This window comes from Zootoca vivipara, chromosome 9 (assembly GCF_965207765.1).
Source record: "Zootoca vivipara chromosome 9, rZooViv2.hap1.1, whole genome shotgun sequence".
NCBI classification, from domain to species: domain Eukaryota; kingdom Metazoa; phylum Chordata; class Lepidosauria; order Squamata; family Lacertidae; genus Zootoca; species Zootoca vivipara.
This window is the reverse complement of record NC_142592.1, coordinates 70,244,638-70,263,052: the sequence shown is the minus strand read 5'-3', so window position 1 is coordinate 70,263,052 and position 18,415 is coordinate 70,244,638. Positions and strand designations below refer to the sequence as shown.

At 51.1% G+C, this 18,415-nt stretch overlaps 1 protein-coding gene across 1 annotated transcript; it reads right to left on the bottom strand.

The window, feature by feature from the left end:
- Positions 1-55: 55 nt before the first annotated feature.
- Positions 56-11,650, bottom strand: LOC148684705 (uncharacterized). Its single transcript, XM_088652555.1, has 6 exons — positions 11,591-11,650; positions 11,012-11,268; positions 7,529-7,794; positions 4,958-5,103; positions 947-3,336; positions 56-839 (listed from the first exon to the last, which is right to left on the bottom strand). Exons 1-6 carry the CDS (start codon positions 11,648-11,650, stop codon positions 56-58), a joined length of 3,903 nt encoding a protein of 1,300 aa, XP_088508681.1.
- Between the last annotated feature and the right edge of the window lie 6,765 nt (positions 11,651-18,415).

Genomic DNA, 18,415 nt, shown 5'->3' with positions numbered 1-18,415 from the left:
CTTTGCCTGCGCGCAAGGACTCTCTCGCTCCGCACCGTTGTTCTTGAGTTCCAGCTCAGTCAACTTCTCCTCCCTGGCAGCACGCAAGAATTTCTGAAGCAGTCTGAAGAAAGAGGCCACTGTGGTATTGGTATTTTTGTGGGGCTTGGGGGCAGCTGAGGCTTCTGGCTTGGGCTGAGGTTCTGGGGCTTTTGTGGTGGGTTTTGATGGGGCTTCGGATGTGGGTTTTGATGGCGCTTCCGTCGTGGGTTTTGATGGGACTTCTGTGGGTGTTGATGGGGCTTCTGTTGTGGGTTCTGTTGGGGCTTCTGTCGTGAGTTTTGATGGCGCTTCCGTTGTAGGTTTTGATGGGACTTCTGTGGGCATTGATGGGGCTTCTGTCGTGGGTTTTGATGGCGCTTCCGTTGTAGGTTTTGGTGGGACTTCTGTGGGTGTTGATGGGGCTTCTGTTGTGGGTTCTGTTGGGGCTTCGGTCGTGGGTTCTGTTGGGGCTTCTGTTTTGGGTTCTGTTGGGGCTTTGGTCGTGGGTTTTGATGGGGCTTCTGTCGTGGGTTTTGATGGGACTTCTGTGGGTCTTGATGGGGCTTCTGTCGTGGGTTTCGATGGGGCTTCTGTCATTGGTTCTGTTGGGGCTTCTGTAATGGGTTTTGATGGTGCTTCCGTTGTAGGTTTTGATGGGACTTCTTTGGGTATTGATGGGGCTTCGGTTGTGGGTTTTGATAGGACTTCTGTGGGTGTTGATGGAGCTTCCGTTGTAGGTTTTGATGGGGCTTCTGTGGGTCTTGATGGGGCTTCTGTCGTGGGTTTCGATGGGACTTCTGTAGGTGTTGATGGGGCTTCTGTCGTGGGTTTTGATGGGACTTCTGTGGGTCTTGATGGGGCTTCTGTTGTGGGTTTTGATGGGACTTCTGTGGGTCTTGATGGGGCTTCTGTCGTGGGTTTTGACGGGACTTCTGTGGGTGTTGATGGAGCTTCTGTTGTGGGTTTTGATGGGACTTCTGTGGGTCTTGATGGGGCTTCTGTCGTGGGTTTTGATGGGGCTTCTGTGGGGTTTGATGGGGCTTCTGTCGTGGGTTTCGATGGGGCTTCTGTCATGGGTTCTGTTGGGGCTTCTGTCGTGGGTTTTGATGGGACTTTTGTGGGTGTTGATGGGGCTTCTGTCACAGGTTCCGATGGAGCTTCCGTCGTGGCTTCCAGTGGGGTTTCATGCTCAGGTGGTCCTCCATGTTCATGCTCATGCTCATGTTCATGCTCATGCTCATGATGTTCATGATGCTCATGATGTTCATGATGCTCATGATGCTCATGATGCTCATGATACTCAGGCTCAGGCTCGTACACAATTGGTCCGGGCTCAGGCTCGTACACAATTGGTCCGGGCTCAGGCTCGTACACAATTGGTCCGGGCTCAGGCTCGTACACAATTGGTCCAGGGTCGTGCTCGTGCCGATGCTCATGCTCAGGTGGTGCGTTAGGCTCGCCTTCATGCTCGTGCTCATGCTCAGGTGATACATCTAGCTCCATCTCAGGTTGTGTTTCATTTTGGGGCTCAAGTGAGGGTTCGGACACCGTTTGAGGTAGGGACGGGGGCTTCACTTGCGGCATAGTATCGTTCTCAGGTTGAGGTGGAGTTGGGGGGTTGGGAGGTGGCTGAGAGGCAGATACGTCCTCTTGATCTGCTTGAGGAGGGGATGTGGGCTTTGGCTGAGGTATGATTTCTGGCTCTGTTGGAGGTGAGGGTGTGATCTTTTGTTGAGTAGTGGTTTCTGGCTCTGTTGGAGGTGAGGGTGTGATCTTTGGTTGAGTTGTGGTTTCTGGCTCTGTTGGAGGTGAGGGTGTGATCTTTGGTTGAGTTGTGGTTTCTGGCTCTGTTGGAGGTGAGGGTGTGATCTTTGGTTGAGTTGTGGTTTCTGGCTCTGTTGGAGGTGAGGGTGTGATCTTTGGTTGAGTTGTGGTTTCTGGCTCTGCTGGAGGTGAGGGTGTGATCTTTGGTTGAGTTGTGGTTTCTGGCTCTGCTGGAGGTGAGGGTATGATCATTGGATCAGGTGTGGTTTCTGGCTTTGGTTGAGATGAGGGTGTGATGTTTGGTTCAGGTGTGGTTGTTATCTTAGCCTGAGGTGGGACTTTGGGCATTGGCAGAGGTGGGGTCTCTGGCTCAGGTTGAGGTATGTGTTCTGGCTTTGCCTGAGGTGGAAGTGGGGGTCTTGGTTTAGGTGGTCTTGCAGGCCTCAAATGAATTGAGATTGTGGGCTTGATTGGAGGTGTAGATGTGGGCTTGGGTTGAGGTGGGGTTGCAGGCCTCAACAGAATTGTGATTGTGGGCTTGGTTGGAGGTGCTGATGTGGGTTTGGGTTGAGATTGGGTACCAGGCTTGGTTTGAGTTGGGGTTGCAGGCCTGAAATGAATGGTGATTGTGGGCTTGGATTGAGTTGTGTGCCTGGGTTTGGGTTTGGGTTGAGATGTGGTTTCAGGCTTGGTTTCGGGTTTGGGTTGAGATGTGGTTTCAGGCTTGGTTTCGGTCTTGGTTTCGGGTTGAGATGTGGTTTCAGGCTTGGTTTCAGGCTTGGTTTCGGGTTGAGATGTGGTTTCAGGCTTGGTTTCGGGTTGAGATGTGGTTTCAGGCTTGGTTTCGGGCTTGGTTTCGGGTTGAGATGTGGTTTCAGGCTTGGTTCCGGTCTTGGTTTCGGGTTGAGATGTGGTTTCAGGCTTGGTTTCAAGCATGGGTATGGGTTGAGATGTGGTTTCAGGCTTGGTTTCGGGTTGAGATGTGGTTTCAGGCTTGGTTTCGAGCATGGGTATGGGTTGAGATGTGGTTTCAGGCTTGGTTTCGGGTTGAGATGTGGTTTCAGGCTTGGTTTCGAGCATGGGTATGGGTTGAGATGTGGTTTCAGGCTTGGTTTCGGGTTGAGATGTAGTTTCAGGTTTGGTTTCGAGCATGGGTATGGGTTGAGATGTGGTTTCGGGCTTGGTTTCGGGTGTGGGTTTGGGTTGAGATGTGCTTGTGGATGCGGTCTCTGGTTGTGGCTTCGACTGAGATGAGGCTGTGGTTTTGCTGCTGGTCTCAGACCAATGGAAAGGGTTTGTCGGAGGATGGAAATAGATAGTGGTGTGAGGTGTCTTCGGCTTCCGGGGTGCCGAAGGGGCAGGCTGTGGTGTGGGTGGGGGCTGGGGCATGGGTCCTGCCCACCCTTTCACCCAGGCATACAAGGGCTGTGTGGCGGCGTAGACTCCCGGCTGGTGTGCTTTGCCACAGCCTTTACCCCAGCTGGTGACTCCGATCACCCAAAACGGCTGAGCTGCCTCTTCCTTGCACATGAGGGGGCTCCCACTGTCTCCCTGCAGCAACAAGACACGCAGAAGAAGTGAGGGGTGAGCAACCAAATGTGTTTGCCTCGAAAGGCAGGAAGAAAGGGACGGCCACTGGAGCGTTGTTGGGATTCCAGAAGCACCGGGCAGCTGAAGGGCTGAAAGGGGTGAAGAGATGATAACTGTCTCCCATGGGTGACTCAAGGGTGTAAAATGGGTGCCTCGCCTTGTTGGCGTTGGGTGGGGAGCGAGAGCCATATTGGCCAATCCTCAGCTCTCCGGAGGCCACATCTCAGCCTGCCTGTGGCCAAAGTGAGCGTGGTGTTCCTAAAGGGCAAATTGAAGTGTATTGGTGGCTCCCCAAACCCTTTAGGTATTGCAACAGAGGAGTGGACACCAAATAGAAACATAGGGCACAGATATATTTTCCATGGCTGACTAAGGATTCGAACCCTGGTCTCCTGTGTCCTAGTCCGGCAATCTAACCATTACACCACCACTAGCTCTGATCTTATCACTTGCGCTTTGCCACTTTCACCTTACCTTCCAAGTCCCGGACTGCAGAATCCGGGACCGGAAGCCGTGTGACACCGGAAGTTGCGTCGACGTAACTTCCGGTGTCACTTTGCCCTTCTATGGGCACCAAAAATGGCCGCCGCCGGCTTCAAAAGTCACTTCTACACATGACCGGAAGTGCGTCGACGCAACTTCCGGTGTCGTTCCGCCCATCTATGGGCACCAAAAATGGCCGCCGCCGACACCGGAAGTCGCGCCGACACACTTCCGGACATGCGTAGATGCGACTTTTGAAGCCAGCGGGGGGCATTTTGGGTGCCCATAGAAGGGCAAATCAGAAAGGGAAAAAAAGGCCGCCGGCAGGAGAAAATAACGGAGAGAAACGGGAGACGAAGTGATACGGGGGACCACCGGGAAAAGGTAAGTAAAAGCGGGGGTTTCCCGGGGAAAACGGGGTACTTGGCAGCTATGACTTTCACACAAGATGGGGATGGTGGTGATGCAGTGGCTAGGTGTGGGCTGCCCTGCCTGGTGGACTGGGCAGCTGGGGGGCGTGTGCTGGGGGGGCGTGCGGGGCCCATGCCGAGGGTGAATGAAGCCTGCCTTCTACAGACTCCTCGCCCTCTGCCTCCATCCACCTGCCCACTGGACCAACCTGCCTGCTGCCACTCCGTACTGGAGCCACAGTGCCAGAGAACACGGCTGCCCTTCTCCTGCTTGCCTCTCCCCTCCCCATCCAGGTGGAGCCTCTCCTGGGGGGGAGGGGAGGTGGCAGCGCCCTTCCCCTCCCTCTCGGTTGACCCAACGGCAGGGCATGTGCCAGCCAAGGGGAGAAGGAGATGCCGTCCAAGCCCCCAAGGATCCACCCTGGGTGCAGCTTGGCTTGCCTCCCCACAGCTGTGGCCACCCTGTTGTGGGGGTGCCTGGTTATGCCCCCCAGAAATGTGCACATGGGGCCACACACCCCGGCCCCCCAACACTACGCCTCTGGGCTGATGACCCCAAATGACGATGTGAACCAAAGGAGCTGGGCCCCTATCCTCAGAAGAAGGCTGTTTCCTGCATCCTCAAATCTGACATCCAGTTCCACACGTCTGAAGCTGCCGAGAATATTTCTGAGTCTTTGGCACCTTACCTGGCAGCTGTCGGTGCCTCCTTGTTCGTACCCTGCGCAGATGCTGTTCTCTGTTAGGGTCCCGTTGTACCAGCTGCTGCTGTTGCATGTGTTGGTGGAAAAGCGAGTGACCTTTGCCTCCTGCATCAAGTCGGATTCCTCCACCCCTGTTGGCAGTGGAAGAGTACTTTAGTCGGGTGTGTGTGTCCCGCCCCCGCCCCCCAGACCTGTTCCTAGAAAAGCTTGATGCTGGAACTCTAGCTAGAACTGAAGTCCCACGGAGGAAAGGAGGTACACCCCACCCCACCCCAGGATCCTTAAGGAGCAACATCGCCTGGACTGCCACTTTGGGGGCGTTGAAGAGAGGCAATCGGATTAAATGAGAACCTGAGAAGAGCCTGCTGGAGCAGCCAAATACACCTGGAGATTCCATAAGAACATCAGAATAAACTTCTGGCATTCAGAAGCATCACTTCCTCCAACTATGGAGGTCGCGCAAGAGCCATCATGGCTAGTAGCCATTGGTCCAGGTGGTTTGACTGCAAAAATCAAAATATTTCTGGCATTCAGAGTGTGCTGGCTGCTTGATCTGCCGGTAAACGGCGCAGGACTGGAGACAACACATATGAACAAATATGCAATTCATTGTGTCTGTTTTGGATTTCATTGTGCCGAGACCATATAACACTGGTCCTGAAAGACCTACATTGGCTCCCAGTACGTTTCCGAGCACAATTCAAAGTGTTGTTGTTGACCTTGAAAGCCCTAAATGGCCTCAGCCCAGTATACCTGAAGGAGCGTCTCCACCCCCATCATTCTGCCTGGACACTGAGGACCAGTGCCGAGGGCCTTCTGGCGGTTCCCTCACTGCCAGGCAGAGGTCCTTCTCGGTAGTGGTGCCCACCCTGTGGAACGCCCTCCCATCAGATGTCAAAGGAGATAAATAACTACCTGACATTTAGAAGACATCTGAAGGTAGCCCTGTTCAGGGAAGATATTAATGTGTGACATGTTTTAAATCTTTCTTGGAAGCCGCCCAAAGTGGCTGGGGAAACCCAGCCAGATGGGCAGGGTACAAATAAAAAAAAATGTTGTTGTTATCTTCCTTTGTAAGTGGTACAGGTGGTGATTCTGAATAAAGCTTTCTATGGGGTAGGGAGCATGAGGGATGAGTTTTATGGAACAAAGGGAAAGGGGGTCCATAAATATTTGGGAATAACTGGGCGAAGCCATTGGATTTGGGCAGACCCAGCCAAGCAAGGTTTAATAGAACTCCCACCATCTGGGCAGCTTCCAGATGTTTGGGTCAACAATTCTCATTAGCCCCAGAAAACAGGAGCCAATGGAAGGCTTTGTCCAAAACATCTGGGTGCCCTCAGGTTGGCAAAAGCTTGTATATCATTACTTTAATGTATAGATTTCCATATGATTTCACAGTTCATCGTGGAGAGTGGTGATGACTAATATGAACCAGGGATGAAAAACCACAGGCTCAGGACCGTAAATTCTAAGATTTTATAAAACCATTCTTTTTTGCAAGGTGTTATTGCACTTTTCCAGTGTGACGCTATCAGAATTCTAGCAGCTGCTGAGGCATATATATAAAAGTTCGTCATTCTTTTGGGTATATCTGGGGTAGTTATACCCAAGAGATATGCTTCTGGTGTTTTATGGAATTTGATTTTGAAGATAGTTTCTATTTCTAAATGGATTTCATTCCAAAAATTTTCAATTTTGCTACATTCCCACCAGATGTGATACCAGCTTCCCACCTTCTCACATCTCCAACAGATGTTACTTGCGTTCTTATACATTTTCGAGAGCTTATACAAAGTGATGTGCCATCTATAAAACACCCCACACTTTCCAGGCACTTATCTTCCCCAGGCCACTTTAAGAACTTGCTGGATCAGGCCAGTGGCCCTTCTAGTCCAGCATCCTGTTCTTCTCATAGGAACCATCCAGATCATTATGGGAAACTCAAAAGCAGGATCTGAGCACAAGAGCAACTCTTCCCTCCTGCGCTTTCCAGCAACTGGTATTTAGAAACGCTTCTGCCTCAAACTGTGGAGGCAGAGCAGAGCCATTAGGGCTAGTAGCCACCGATAGCCCTCTCCACCGTAAATTTGTCGGATGCTCTTTTAAAGCCACCCAGGTTGGGGGCCATCCCTGCCTCCCCCACCCCACCCCCTGCTTTGCATCGTCCTCAAGTGTTTTAACATGGCCGGGGGGTGGCCTTGAATTCGTACTGTGCCTCTTGCTTGCATGCTTGGAAAATTGAGAGAGAGGTCTGTGTGGTGTGTGTGTGTGTAAACTAGCCTTCTGCACACAGGTAAAATTCACTTTTGCTGCTCAGGCCACTTCCCCCCTGGCTGTGGCCACCACTGCCATGTGGTCCCTGGAAAATGGCCCAGAAGGGCATGTGGCCCCCAAGCTCAAATAATTCCTTATCCCTGCTGTAAAAGGGGGCCAGCCAAGGTCCCTGGAGGAACCTCACAGCTGCCTTTCCCCACCTGCTCTGTCTACTCAAGTCTTCCCCCGTGACTCGGGTGCCAGGGTGCGGCAGGGAGGCTGCCTCGGCTGGGCTCTCACCTTTCGTTTTGCTGAGTCCCCAGCCGCTGATGTAGCAGAAAGACAGCGCAGCTGCGCTGACGGTGCTGTCGGGCATGCAGGCCGGCTGGATGTAGTCGCTGCAGATGACGGGCTGGTCCAGCTCCATCAATGCCACGTCGTTGACCTGCGTGGTCGGCTGGTAGGCTTCATGCACCACCACTTGCTTGATGTAGCGCACGTGGACCTCTGAGCCGAGGATGGAGAGCTTCGAAGCGCCAATCACTGCGCGCCAGTGCGGAAGGCTCCTGGAGAGCAGAAGAAGCTGTGAAGCCTAGCATGGCTCAGGACTCCAGTACTACCCCAAGAACTGCCTTTCCCCATATGAACTGACCTGGACCCAGGAGGTCCAGAGGGTGGCAACAGGAGAATAGGGCCTTTTCAGTGGTGGCTCCCCTTTTGTGCTATGCACTCCCTAGAGAGGCTCGCCTGGCACCATCATTACATATATTCAGGCACCAGGCAGAAAGGCATTCCTTTGTAACCAGACTTTTAGGCATGGAGAACTCATTCATTTTATATTCAGTGGACACAGCTAGAGTGGTTAAAAGCAACAAAAAGGGCTTTTATGGGTATGTCCGTAGCAAAAGGAGAAACAAGGAAACAGTGGGGTCACTCAGAGGAGAAGATGGTGAAATGCGAACAGGGGACAGAGAAAGGGCAGAACTCCTCAATGCCTTCTTTGCCTCAGTCTTCTCCAAGAAAGAAAACAACGCCTGACCTGAAGAATATGGAGCAGATGATTCAGCAGGGGAAACACAGCCCAGAATAAGTAAGGAGGTAGTACAAGAATACTTGGCTAGTTTAGATGTATTCAAGTCTCCAGGGTCAGATGAACTACATCAAAGAGTATTAAAAGAACTGGCAGAGGTGATTCAGAACCACTGGCAATAATCTTTGAAAATTCCTAGAGAACAGGCGAAGTTCCAGCAGACTGGAGGAGGGCAAATGTTGTCCCTATTTTCAAAAAGGGGGAAAGAGAGGACCCAAACAATTACCGCCCAGTCAGCCTGACATCAATACCAGGAAAGATTCTAAGCAGATCATTAAGCAAACAGTCTGTGAGCACCTAGAAAGAAACTCTGTGATCACTAAAAGTCAGCATGGGTTTCTGAAAAATAGGTCATGTCAAACTAATCTGATCTCATTTTTTTGACAGAATTACAAGCTGGTAGATGAAGGGAATGCTGTGGGTATAGCCTATCTTGATTTCAGCAAGGCCTTTGACAAGGTGCCCCATTATATTCTTGTAAAGAAGCTGGTAAAATGCGGACTAGACAATGCTACCATTCAGTGGATTTGTAACTGGCTGGCTGACCGAACCCAAAGGGTGCTCATCAATGGCTCCTCCTCATACTGGAGAGTAGTGACTAGTGGGGTGCCACAGGGTTCTGTCTTGGGCCCAGTCTTATTCAACATCTTTATAAATGACTTGGATGATGGGCTTGAGGGCATCCTGAGCAAGTTTGCAGATGATACCAAATTGGGAGGGGTGGCTAATACCCCAGAGGACAGGATCACACTTCAAAATGACCATAACAGATTAGAGAACTGGGCCAAAGCAAACAAGATGAATTTTAACAGGGAGAAATGTAAAGTACTACACTTGGGCAAAAAAATTGAAAGGCACAAATACAGGATGGGTTACACTTGGCTTGAGAGCAATACATGTGAAAAGGATCTAGGAGTCTTGGTAGACCACAAACTTGACATGAGTCAACAGTGTGATGCAGCAGCTAAAAAAGCCAATGCAATTCTGGGCTGCATCAAGAGGAGTATAGCATCTAGATCTAGGGAAGTAATAGTACCACTGTATTCTGCTCTGGTCAGACCTCACCTGGAGTACTGTGTCCAGTTCTGGGCACCACAGTTCAAGAAGGATACTGACAAGCTACTGACAAACGTGTCCAGAGGAGGGCAACCAAAATGGTCAAAGGCCTGGAAACGATGCCTTATGAGGAACGGCTTAGGGAGCTGGGTATGTTTAGCCTGGAGAAGAGAAGGTTAAGGGGTGATATGATAGCCATGTTCAAATATATGAAAGGATGTCATATGGAGGAGGGAGAAAGATTGTTTCTGCTGCTCCAGAGAAGCGGACACGGAGCAATATTCAAGCTACAAGAAAGAAGATTCCACCTAAACATTAGGAAGAGCTTCCTGACAGTAAGAGCTGTTTGACAGTGGAATTTGCTGCCAAGGAGTGTGGTGGAGTCTCCTTCTTTGGAGATCTTTAAGCAGAGGCTTGACAGCCATATGTCAAGAATGCTTTGATGGTGTTTCTTGCTTGGCAGGGGGTTGGACTGGATGGCCCTTGTGGTCTCTTCCAACTCTATGATTCTATGGATATTTTGTAATACAGTCATACGTCATGTTGCGTCCCTTGCGGGTTGTGTCTTTTCATGATACGAACACGGCGGACCCGGAAGTGTTTACTTCTGGGTTTCGCTGCGCACATGCACAGAAATGCTCTATCGCACTTTCATGCATGCGCAAAAGCGCCGCTCGGGTTGCGAACTTTTCAGGGTGTGAAACGGCACCCCGGAACGGATTGGGTCCGCAACCCGGGGTACCACAGTGCTAAATTGTATGCATGTATACTGATTAATCATAGAATTGTAGAATTGTAGTGTTTGAAGTGACCCCCAAGGGTCATCATAGTCCAACCCCCTGCATTTCAGAAGTCACAATTACATATACAGTGGTACCTTGGTTCCTGAAGCCGAACACCGAAAACCCAGAAGTAAATGATTCGGTTTTCGAACATTTTACGGAACCCGAATGTGCGACGTGGCTTCCGCTGATTGCAAGGAGCTCTTGCAACCAACGGGTAGCCATGCCTCGGTTTTCAAACGTTTCGAAACCCAAACAGCCTTCCGGAATGGATTGCGTTCAAGAACCGAGGTACCACTGTATTCACGTTTCAATGACCATTTCCTTTGTATCCTTACCTTCCAAGTCCCGGACTGCAGAACCCGGGACCGGCAGCCGTGTGACACCGGAGGTTGCGTCGACGTAACTTCCGGTGTCGCTTTGCCCTTCTATGGGCACCAAAAATGGCTGCCGCCGGCTTCAAAAGTAGCTTCTACGCACTTCCGGTTGTGCGTAGATGCGACTTTTGAAGCCGCCGGCAGCCATTTTTTGTGCCCATAGAAGGGCAAATCAGGGGAAAAAATGGCCGCCGGCAGGAGAAAATAACGGAGAAAAATGGGAGACAAAGTGATACGGGGGACCACCGGGAAAAGGTAAGTAAAAACGGGGGTTTCCCGGGGAAAACGGGGTACTTGGCAGCTATGTTTGTATCACCTGTGGCTTTGTGTTTTTCGTTCCTTATCCTTGGGGACTCGCACCCCTGATTGCCCCATTGCCCCCTACATGGCCTGGCTCCCTGCGGTCAGGGCATATGGCCAGTCAAGGGGGCATCTTCCTTCGCCTCATCCATCCCCAACCACATTGGCTCCTGCTTACTTTTTGCTTCCAAAGCAGTGGGCGGCTGTGAGGACCCACCGGGCAGTGATGAGGGCGCCTCCGCAGGTGTGCTTGTGCCCCGTCAATGTTGGCAGCTGCAAGCTGACGATCCAGGGCCAGGCCCCTGGCAGGGCGTCGGCCCCACCCGTAGTCCGCCCCGTGCCGCCACCATGGCCTGGCACCAAGGGGCGCCTTCCGCAGACTCTGGAAAGAGAGGCGGTCGTCAGTGCTTCCTCACTCCAGTGGTCCGTTCTGCACTGTCGAGAGGCGGTGTGGTGCAATGGTTAGAGCGACGGGCTGGGACGAGGGCAGGGTTCGAATCCCCTCTCAGCCATGAAGCTCACTGGTGGTGGTGACCTTGGGGGCCAGACACTCGCTCTCAGCCTAACCTACAGGGCTGTTGGGATTAAATGAGGACCTGTGCACCACCTAGAGCAAATTGGATCAAAGATGCTTAAATGCAACAAACAGGCCGGCCATCTTGCTTGGTGCCAGCCAGTGTTTTCACGGCAGAAAATGTCATGGCCCATGTTCCCACCTGGATTGCTCTCTCCCATCCTCAAACACTGTTCTCCTTACTTCTTTCTCCATGAACCTATGGGTCCATGCAGGTCTTGAACTTTGCTTCTCCTCGCCCATCTACATCCATCCTCAAGGTCTACACCAGTGTCTTTCCCCTTCGCAATACCTCCTTTTGTTGCCCTGAACACACACTCACACAAGGACAAGTCTGTAGCCATGGCCACTTCTACTGACTTGGGATCAACTCTGTAACGTTTGTCCCAGGGGGTACCCATTGTGGAGATCTGAAGAAAAGGGTCCTCCTTTCCATAACAGAACAAAAAGAGCCTGCTGGATGAGGCCAATAGCCCATCTAGTCCATCATCCTGTCCTCACAGTGGACAGGACACCCCAAAGGGAAAGCAGAAAGCAGGACCCAGGCACAAGAGCCCTTTCCATGCCTAGTATTCAGAAGCATTGCTTCCCCCAGCATTGGAGGCAGAGCAGAGCCTTCCTAATAGCAACTAATAGTCCTCTCTTCCATGAATTTGAAAGCCACCCAAGTTGGTGGCCATCTCTGCCTCCTGTGGGAGAGAGTTCCATTGTTTAACTAGGTACTAGTGTGGTGTAGTGGTTAAGAGTGGTAGACTCGTAATCTGGGGAACCGGGTTCGATTCCCCGCTCTTCCACATGCAGCTGCTGGGTGACCTTGGGCTAGTCACACTTCTCTTAAGTCTCTCAGCCCCACTCACCTCACAGAGTGTTTGTTGTGGAGGAGGAAGGGAAAAGGAGATTGTTAGCCACTTTGAGACTCCTTCGGGTAGTGAAAAAGCGGGATATCAAATTCAAACTCTTCTTCTAAGTGAAGAAGGGCTTTCTATTATCTTCCAGCATTAAGCTTCTTGCTGGACTCTTTATTATTTTATAAATTTTATTTATAAATCTTTATTATTTTATAAATTTTATTTATACCCCGCCCTCCCCAGCCAAGGCCGGGCTCAGGGTGGCTAACACTAGATATACAACAACTGATTACAATACAACTTAAGAACAAGATTAAATACATTAAAATTAAAATGCAGCCTCATATGGAAGGAAAAGGAAAAATGGTGAAGGGGGTCAGGTTGGCTCTAGGCCAAATGTCAGGTAGAACAACTCTGTCTTACAGGCCCTGCGGAAAGAAATCAGGCCCCACAGGGCCTTGGTCTCAGGAGACAGAGCGTTCCACCAGGTGGGAGCCAATGTTGAGAAGGCCCTGGTTCTAGTTGAGGCTAGTCTGATTTCCTTTGGGCCCTGGACCTCTAAGGCAGGCACCCCCAAACTGCGGCCTTCCAGATGTTTTGGCCTACAACTCCCATGATCCCTAGCTAACAGGACCAGTGGTCGGGGAAGATGGGAATTGTAGTCCAAAACATCTGGAGGGGCGAAGTTTGGGGGTGCCTGCTCTAAGGTGTTACTATTTATGGACCTTAAGGTCCTCCGCGGGGCATACCGGGAGAGGCGGTCCCGTAAGTACAAGGGTCCTAGGCCTTGTCTGTTCCCGTCACTTACTCGCAAGTATCAACTATGGCATGGCTGGGCCAGACAGTGGCAAGGATCTGGAGTAGTAGGAGCAGCCATCTCATCCTCCTCTTGGCTCCAGATGCTACTCCTATCACCGCATTCTCCCACTGCTCTTGACCTCACAAATGCACTTCGCCGAGCCGCATCCAATCAGCAGGGAGCCAGTATGACATCACACGGAACGGATGTTCTTTTTTGATCCGGAATGCATTGGCAACATCAATAGAAGCATCTGGGCCAGGTCCCCCGAGCCCAAGCGTGGAATGGTCCTCAAAGCATCACCCGTGGTCTTGGCTCCCAGCCTTGGGAGATGTGTCTCAGAGGAACCCTGGCTCCAGGCACAGCAGGAAGTGTGTTCTGCTCCTGACCTCCTTTGCATGAGAACACCGGGAGAACCTGCTGGATCAGGCCGAAGGAGCCCCATGTAGCCCAGCACTCTGTTCTTGCAGTGGCCAACCAGATGCCATGGTGGGAAACTGGCAAGGAGGATTGGAACGCAGGAGCACTCTCCGTTCCTGCAGTTCCCAGCAGTTGGTATTCAGAAACATTGTTGCCTCTGGTTGTGGAGGTTCGAATCCGTGCAACGGGGTGAGCTCCTGTTGCTCTGTCCCAGCTCCTGCCTACCTAGCAGCTCAAAAGCACGCCAGTGCAAGTAGATAAATAGGTACTGCTGCGGCGGGAAAGTAAACAGCATTTTCGTGTGCTCTGGTTTCCGTCACGGTGTTCGGTTGCGACAGAAGCAGTTTAGTCCTGCTGGCTGCAGTACTTGGAAAGCTGTCTGTGGACAAACGCCGGCTCCCTCAGCCTGAAAGTGAGATGAACGCTGCAACTCCATAGTTGCCTTTGACTGGACGTAACCGTCCAGGGGTCCTTTACCTTTTTACCTGTGTGCAGAAGGGCTTTCTTTTATCCATCCTGAATCTTCCCACTTTCAGCATCATTAGATGCCCATGACCTCTAGTGTTATGAGAAAGATTAACTTTTTCTCTATCTGCTTTCTCTGGACAAACCTTTAACACGTTGCCTCTTGCAATGCCCCAGGCGCTGCAAATTCTCCTTATAGGGCAGCTGTTCTCCTCAATTGTTTTGATGGCCTTTTCCCAAACCTTTAGCAACCCTACAATATCCTCTTTGGGGTGAGGTGACCAGAACTCCACACAGCACGCTGCTCCGGCATTCCAAGTCTGTACTAGAATCCCCATCACCCATTGCATTTTCCCTTGCTCGGGTACCCTAAGAGATAAGGTCAGGCACATTGCCTGGCACTCAGGAGAACCAGAGGCTTCCGTTTGACACACCCAGCAGAATGAAGTGGTTAGAATTCCGAGGTGGGGGGGGGTCTTCCTTTTCAGAGCTTCGGAGGGAGATAGTGCCTGTTTCAAATGCTCACCCATGTATAAATAATCCCCTGCATGTAAAAAAATAAACAATAAATTCACATCAGAAGAGTGGTCTTCTAGCCCAGCTCATTCCCTGCCTGTTTTGCACTGAATTTATCATGGGGAGGAGCATTTTTTTAAAAGGGTCCCCCCCCCAGCTGCGATGCAAAGTGGCACAATCCATTCTCCCACCAGATTCTGATTCCTGCACAGTGAGCCAGGCTAGAGTATAGAATATAGAGCAGCCTTCCCTGATCCAGATGCTTTGGACTACAACTCCCATCAGCCCCAGGCAGCGCCAATGGCAAGTGGCCTTTGTTGGGAGCAAAGCAACGTTTGCAATAAGTTACCTGGACCATTGGGTGGGAGGACAGACAGAAAGGCAACCTGTTCTCCCCTTGCCAGTTCCTTCTCTTTCAGCAGCTGTTTGTTGGCAAAGTAGGTGACCTCCTTTCTCCTTTTGTGTCCTCCCTCCCTCTTACTTCCCCTGGTCACCAGTGCCTCCATCTTGGCCGTGTGAGGAACCTGTGCTCGGAATGCCTTTGTTTGCCACGACAAATAAACCTGCAGTTTCCTTTGTCCTTTCAACCTTTACTGGGCTGCTTCTTTCTGCGCAACGCTGCGATATATTTACAGCAGGCCCACAGCTTACATGTGGGGTTATTATTCCAGGGGTTCGTAAAATTGTGCAAAGGCAGGAAGACGCTTGGAACCACACATGTACACATTCCGTTTGACTATCCCTGCCTTCCGGGGCTCTGGGAAGGCCTGCACGTAGATCTTGCTGGGCCTTTGCAAGATCCCATGAGACTCCTGACAGCCCCTTCTGTCCCGTCCCCCCGACCAGCTCTCCATTTATTTATTTGTCTGTTGCCTGTGCAAAGTTGAAATCGCTTAAGTCAATCACACATAAGTTGCAGATCTGCTGCACCAAATTCCAACAACCATTAGCCTTAGAAATAAAGGAAGACAAAGGGGTGTCCTGAGACCATAGCTGCCAAGTCTCCCGTTTTCCCCGGGAAATCCCCGTTTTTCCAGCTGTTCCTAGCTGAAAAAACTGATTTTTTTGTTTCCCCCCCGGTTTATTCTGGCGTGGCAGCCATTTTGGAACTGGGTGGATCATGCGCAGAAGCGACTTTTGATGCTGCTCTGCCCAGTTCCAAAATGGCTGCAGTGCTACTTCTGGCGCGACAGCCATTTTGGAACTGGGTTAAGCAGCATCAAAAGTCACTTCTGAGCATGCTCCACCCAGTTCCAAAATGGCGGCAGTGCTACTTCCGGTCTGCTATTTCCGGCCCGGTCCCTTATTTCTCTGACAGCAACTTGGCAGGTATGCCTGAGACCAAGGAAACCAGCAATGATGATGATGATGATGATTTGTACCCCGCCCATCTGTGAGAGGCATGTTGGGAGAAAGTGTGGGCAGATCTATCCATTTTCATTTCTCTCTCTTTCTCATTTCCCCAGCCTTCCATTCTTCACATTTTGTACATCAGTTTGAGATTCTTTTATTTATTTTTTAGTCCTTGTGAAAATTCATCACTGTGAATTTCACCTACGTTTGTGTGACGTTTTGCCTAATATACACATCTTCGCAAAGCATGTAACCCAACATTTGCATGTTACTTTCACCAAGGCACACATTTCTGTGTATGCTTGGCTCCAGGATGTGCATTTTTCGTGCACGTACCTTGACTGGAAACCTGCACTGCAAAATTCAGAGAAGTGCGAATTACGAAGCGCAGCTAGGCTTTCTGTTTGTGCTTTGTTTCCGGGGGGGGGGGATATGCAAATAGGCCAGGTTCACCTTTAAACGCAAACTGTATTAAACTTCTGCCCCCATCCTGAGTTGGGTCAGAAAGAGGAATTCCAGGGAAAAGAGAACAGCAAGAGGGAAAGGGCTAAGACAGGAGCCGGTTGCCGTGAACGGTGGAATGGAGGGGCAGAGATGACATGGGCCTTTGGTGGCCTGCATTACTGCAGCATGTCGGAATGGAGAGGGGACGGGGTGAGCTGTGGGCAAGGCCAACATGGTGCAATGCTGGGGCAGGAGCCAAGGAACAGCTCTGCCAGCGTGTTTGCACCACGCTGAACTTGCTCCCTCCTTGCACCCTTCCTCTGTCCTGGTATTTAGCAGCAACTCAGGCAAACAGGAGTGAGGTGGATTCTGCCACACCACAATGCCATCTGCTGCTTACTCGGAATCAGCTAAAATAACCCAGAGCCTAGCCCAAAGGGGAATGCTGCCCTGCACTCCTTTCTGAGGAAGGGCAGGAAATACCAACTAAGGTGCTGCTGGAAGGAATTTTTTAATTTTGTTTCGACTACGTCAGACCAACATGGCTACCTACCTGTTTTCAGTTGGTTTGGTCTTCAACACCTTTGCCGGATGGATGGATGGATGTGAGTGGTGGATCTCGTGGTGGAGGCGGGGTTTGTGGGTTGTTGTGTGTTAGTCTGTCATCTGGAGGGAGGCCCCCTTCAGATCCCCCTGAGCCTCAGAGTCCCCCTGTTTTACAGGATCTCGTGGCGGAGGCGGGGTTTGTGGGTGTGGCGCATCATTGTGGCTAATCCCCGTGACTGCCCCCACGTGTCCCGATCCATGACCTATTCTGTTTGTCCCCCCCCTCTCCGTGACCGGCGTATCTCATGATGTTTTGAAGGATGGTATTTATTTTTGTCTTGTGGTTATTTGGTGGGGTTTTTTGGGAGGGTAGTGGTGCTAAATTGTAAAGTAAAAACCCCTTGCCATGCCCCCAAGTGCATTGCTGTGGGTTATCCCCCCCTCCCAGGCCTAGTGGGGGCCTGGCGGGGGCCTACATAAAACAAAGGCCGTGCTGCATCCTGTGATCCATGCGCTTGTCCTCTCCCCTCCCCCGGGCCTAGTGGGGGCCTAGCAGCCTAGCAGGGGCTTAGGGGTCTGATAATGGCCGCCTTGGTGGTTTCAGTTTCTTGGTTGGTGATGTCATTTGGTTTGTGGGTGTGGCTTAGATTTCACAGGAAGGGAGGGGTGGAGGAGGGTATAACGCCACTTGAGGTTGCTGTTTGACTTGGTGGAAAACCAGGTTTCTACCTGCCCAGATGTGAGATGTCAGGGATTTTTGTCCCCAACAACGCTCGGGGAGTGGCCTGGATCGTTGTGTCAAAATTTCAGGACAATCGGTCAAGCGGTTACGGAGAAAAGTTCAGCCGACACTTTCAAGATTTTTACATATCCCCTGTTTCTCCGAAAATAAGCCATACCCCGAAAATAAGCCATAGTGATAGGCAGTTTAACCTTGTAAAGGTAAAGGGACCCCTGACCATTAGGTTCAGTCGTGACCGACTCTGGGGTTGCGCGCTCATCTCGCATTATTGGCCGAGGGAGCCGGCGTATAGCTTCCAGGTCATGTGGCCAGCATGACAAAGCCACTTCTGGCGAACCAGAGCAGCACACGAAAACGCCGTTTACCTTCCCGCTGTAGCGGTTCCTATTTATCTACTTGCATTTTGACGTGCTTTCGAACTGCTAGGTTGGCAGGAGCTGGGACCGAGCAACGAGAGCTCACCCCGTCACAGGGATTCGAACCGCCGACCTTCTGATCAGCAAGCCCTAGGCTCAGTGGTTTAACCACAGCGCCACCTGGGTCCCTTTTGTAGGTTAAACTATACCATACTTAATAATAATAATAAAGACATCCCCTGAAAATAAGCCACCGTTGTGTTTTTTTTGAGGAAAAATAAATATAAGGCAGTGTCTTATTTTTTGGAGAAACACGGTATATAGATGTCTCTCCTTTTTCCAAGACAGGAACTCAAGGCAGCTTACAGATAAAACAGAGACAACTAAAATCTTGGGGGGAAACAATGCCTAGAAAGTGCCAATGAAGGGTTAGAGCCCGCCACCTTCCAAGGAAGTTCATTCCACTGTCAAACAGCTCTTGCCACCAGAAAACTCTCCCCAGTGTTTAGTTGTAATCTC

Coding starts and splice junctions, on each gene's coding strand:
- LOC148684705 (XM_088652555.1), bottom strand. CDS start 11,650: ATGGGCGAGGAGAAGCAAAGTTCAAGACCTGCATGGACCCATAGGTTC. Junction 7,795..11,011: donor CACTGCTTTGGAAGCAAAAA/GTAAGCAGGAGC, acceptor TCTGCTCTCCAG/GAGCCTTCCGCACTGGCGCG. Junction 5,104..7,528: donor GGGACTCAGCAAAACGAAAG/GTGAGAGCCCAG, acceptor CACTGCCAACAG/GGGTGGAGGAATCCGACTTG.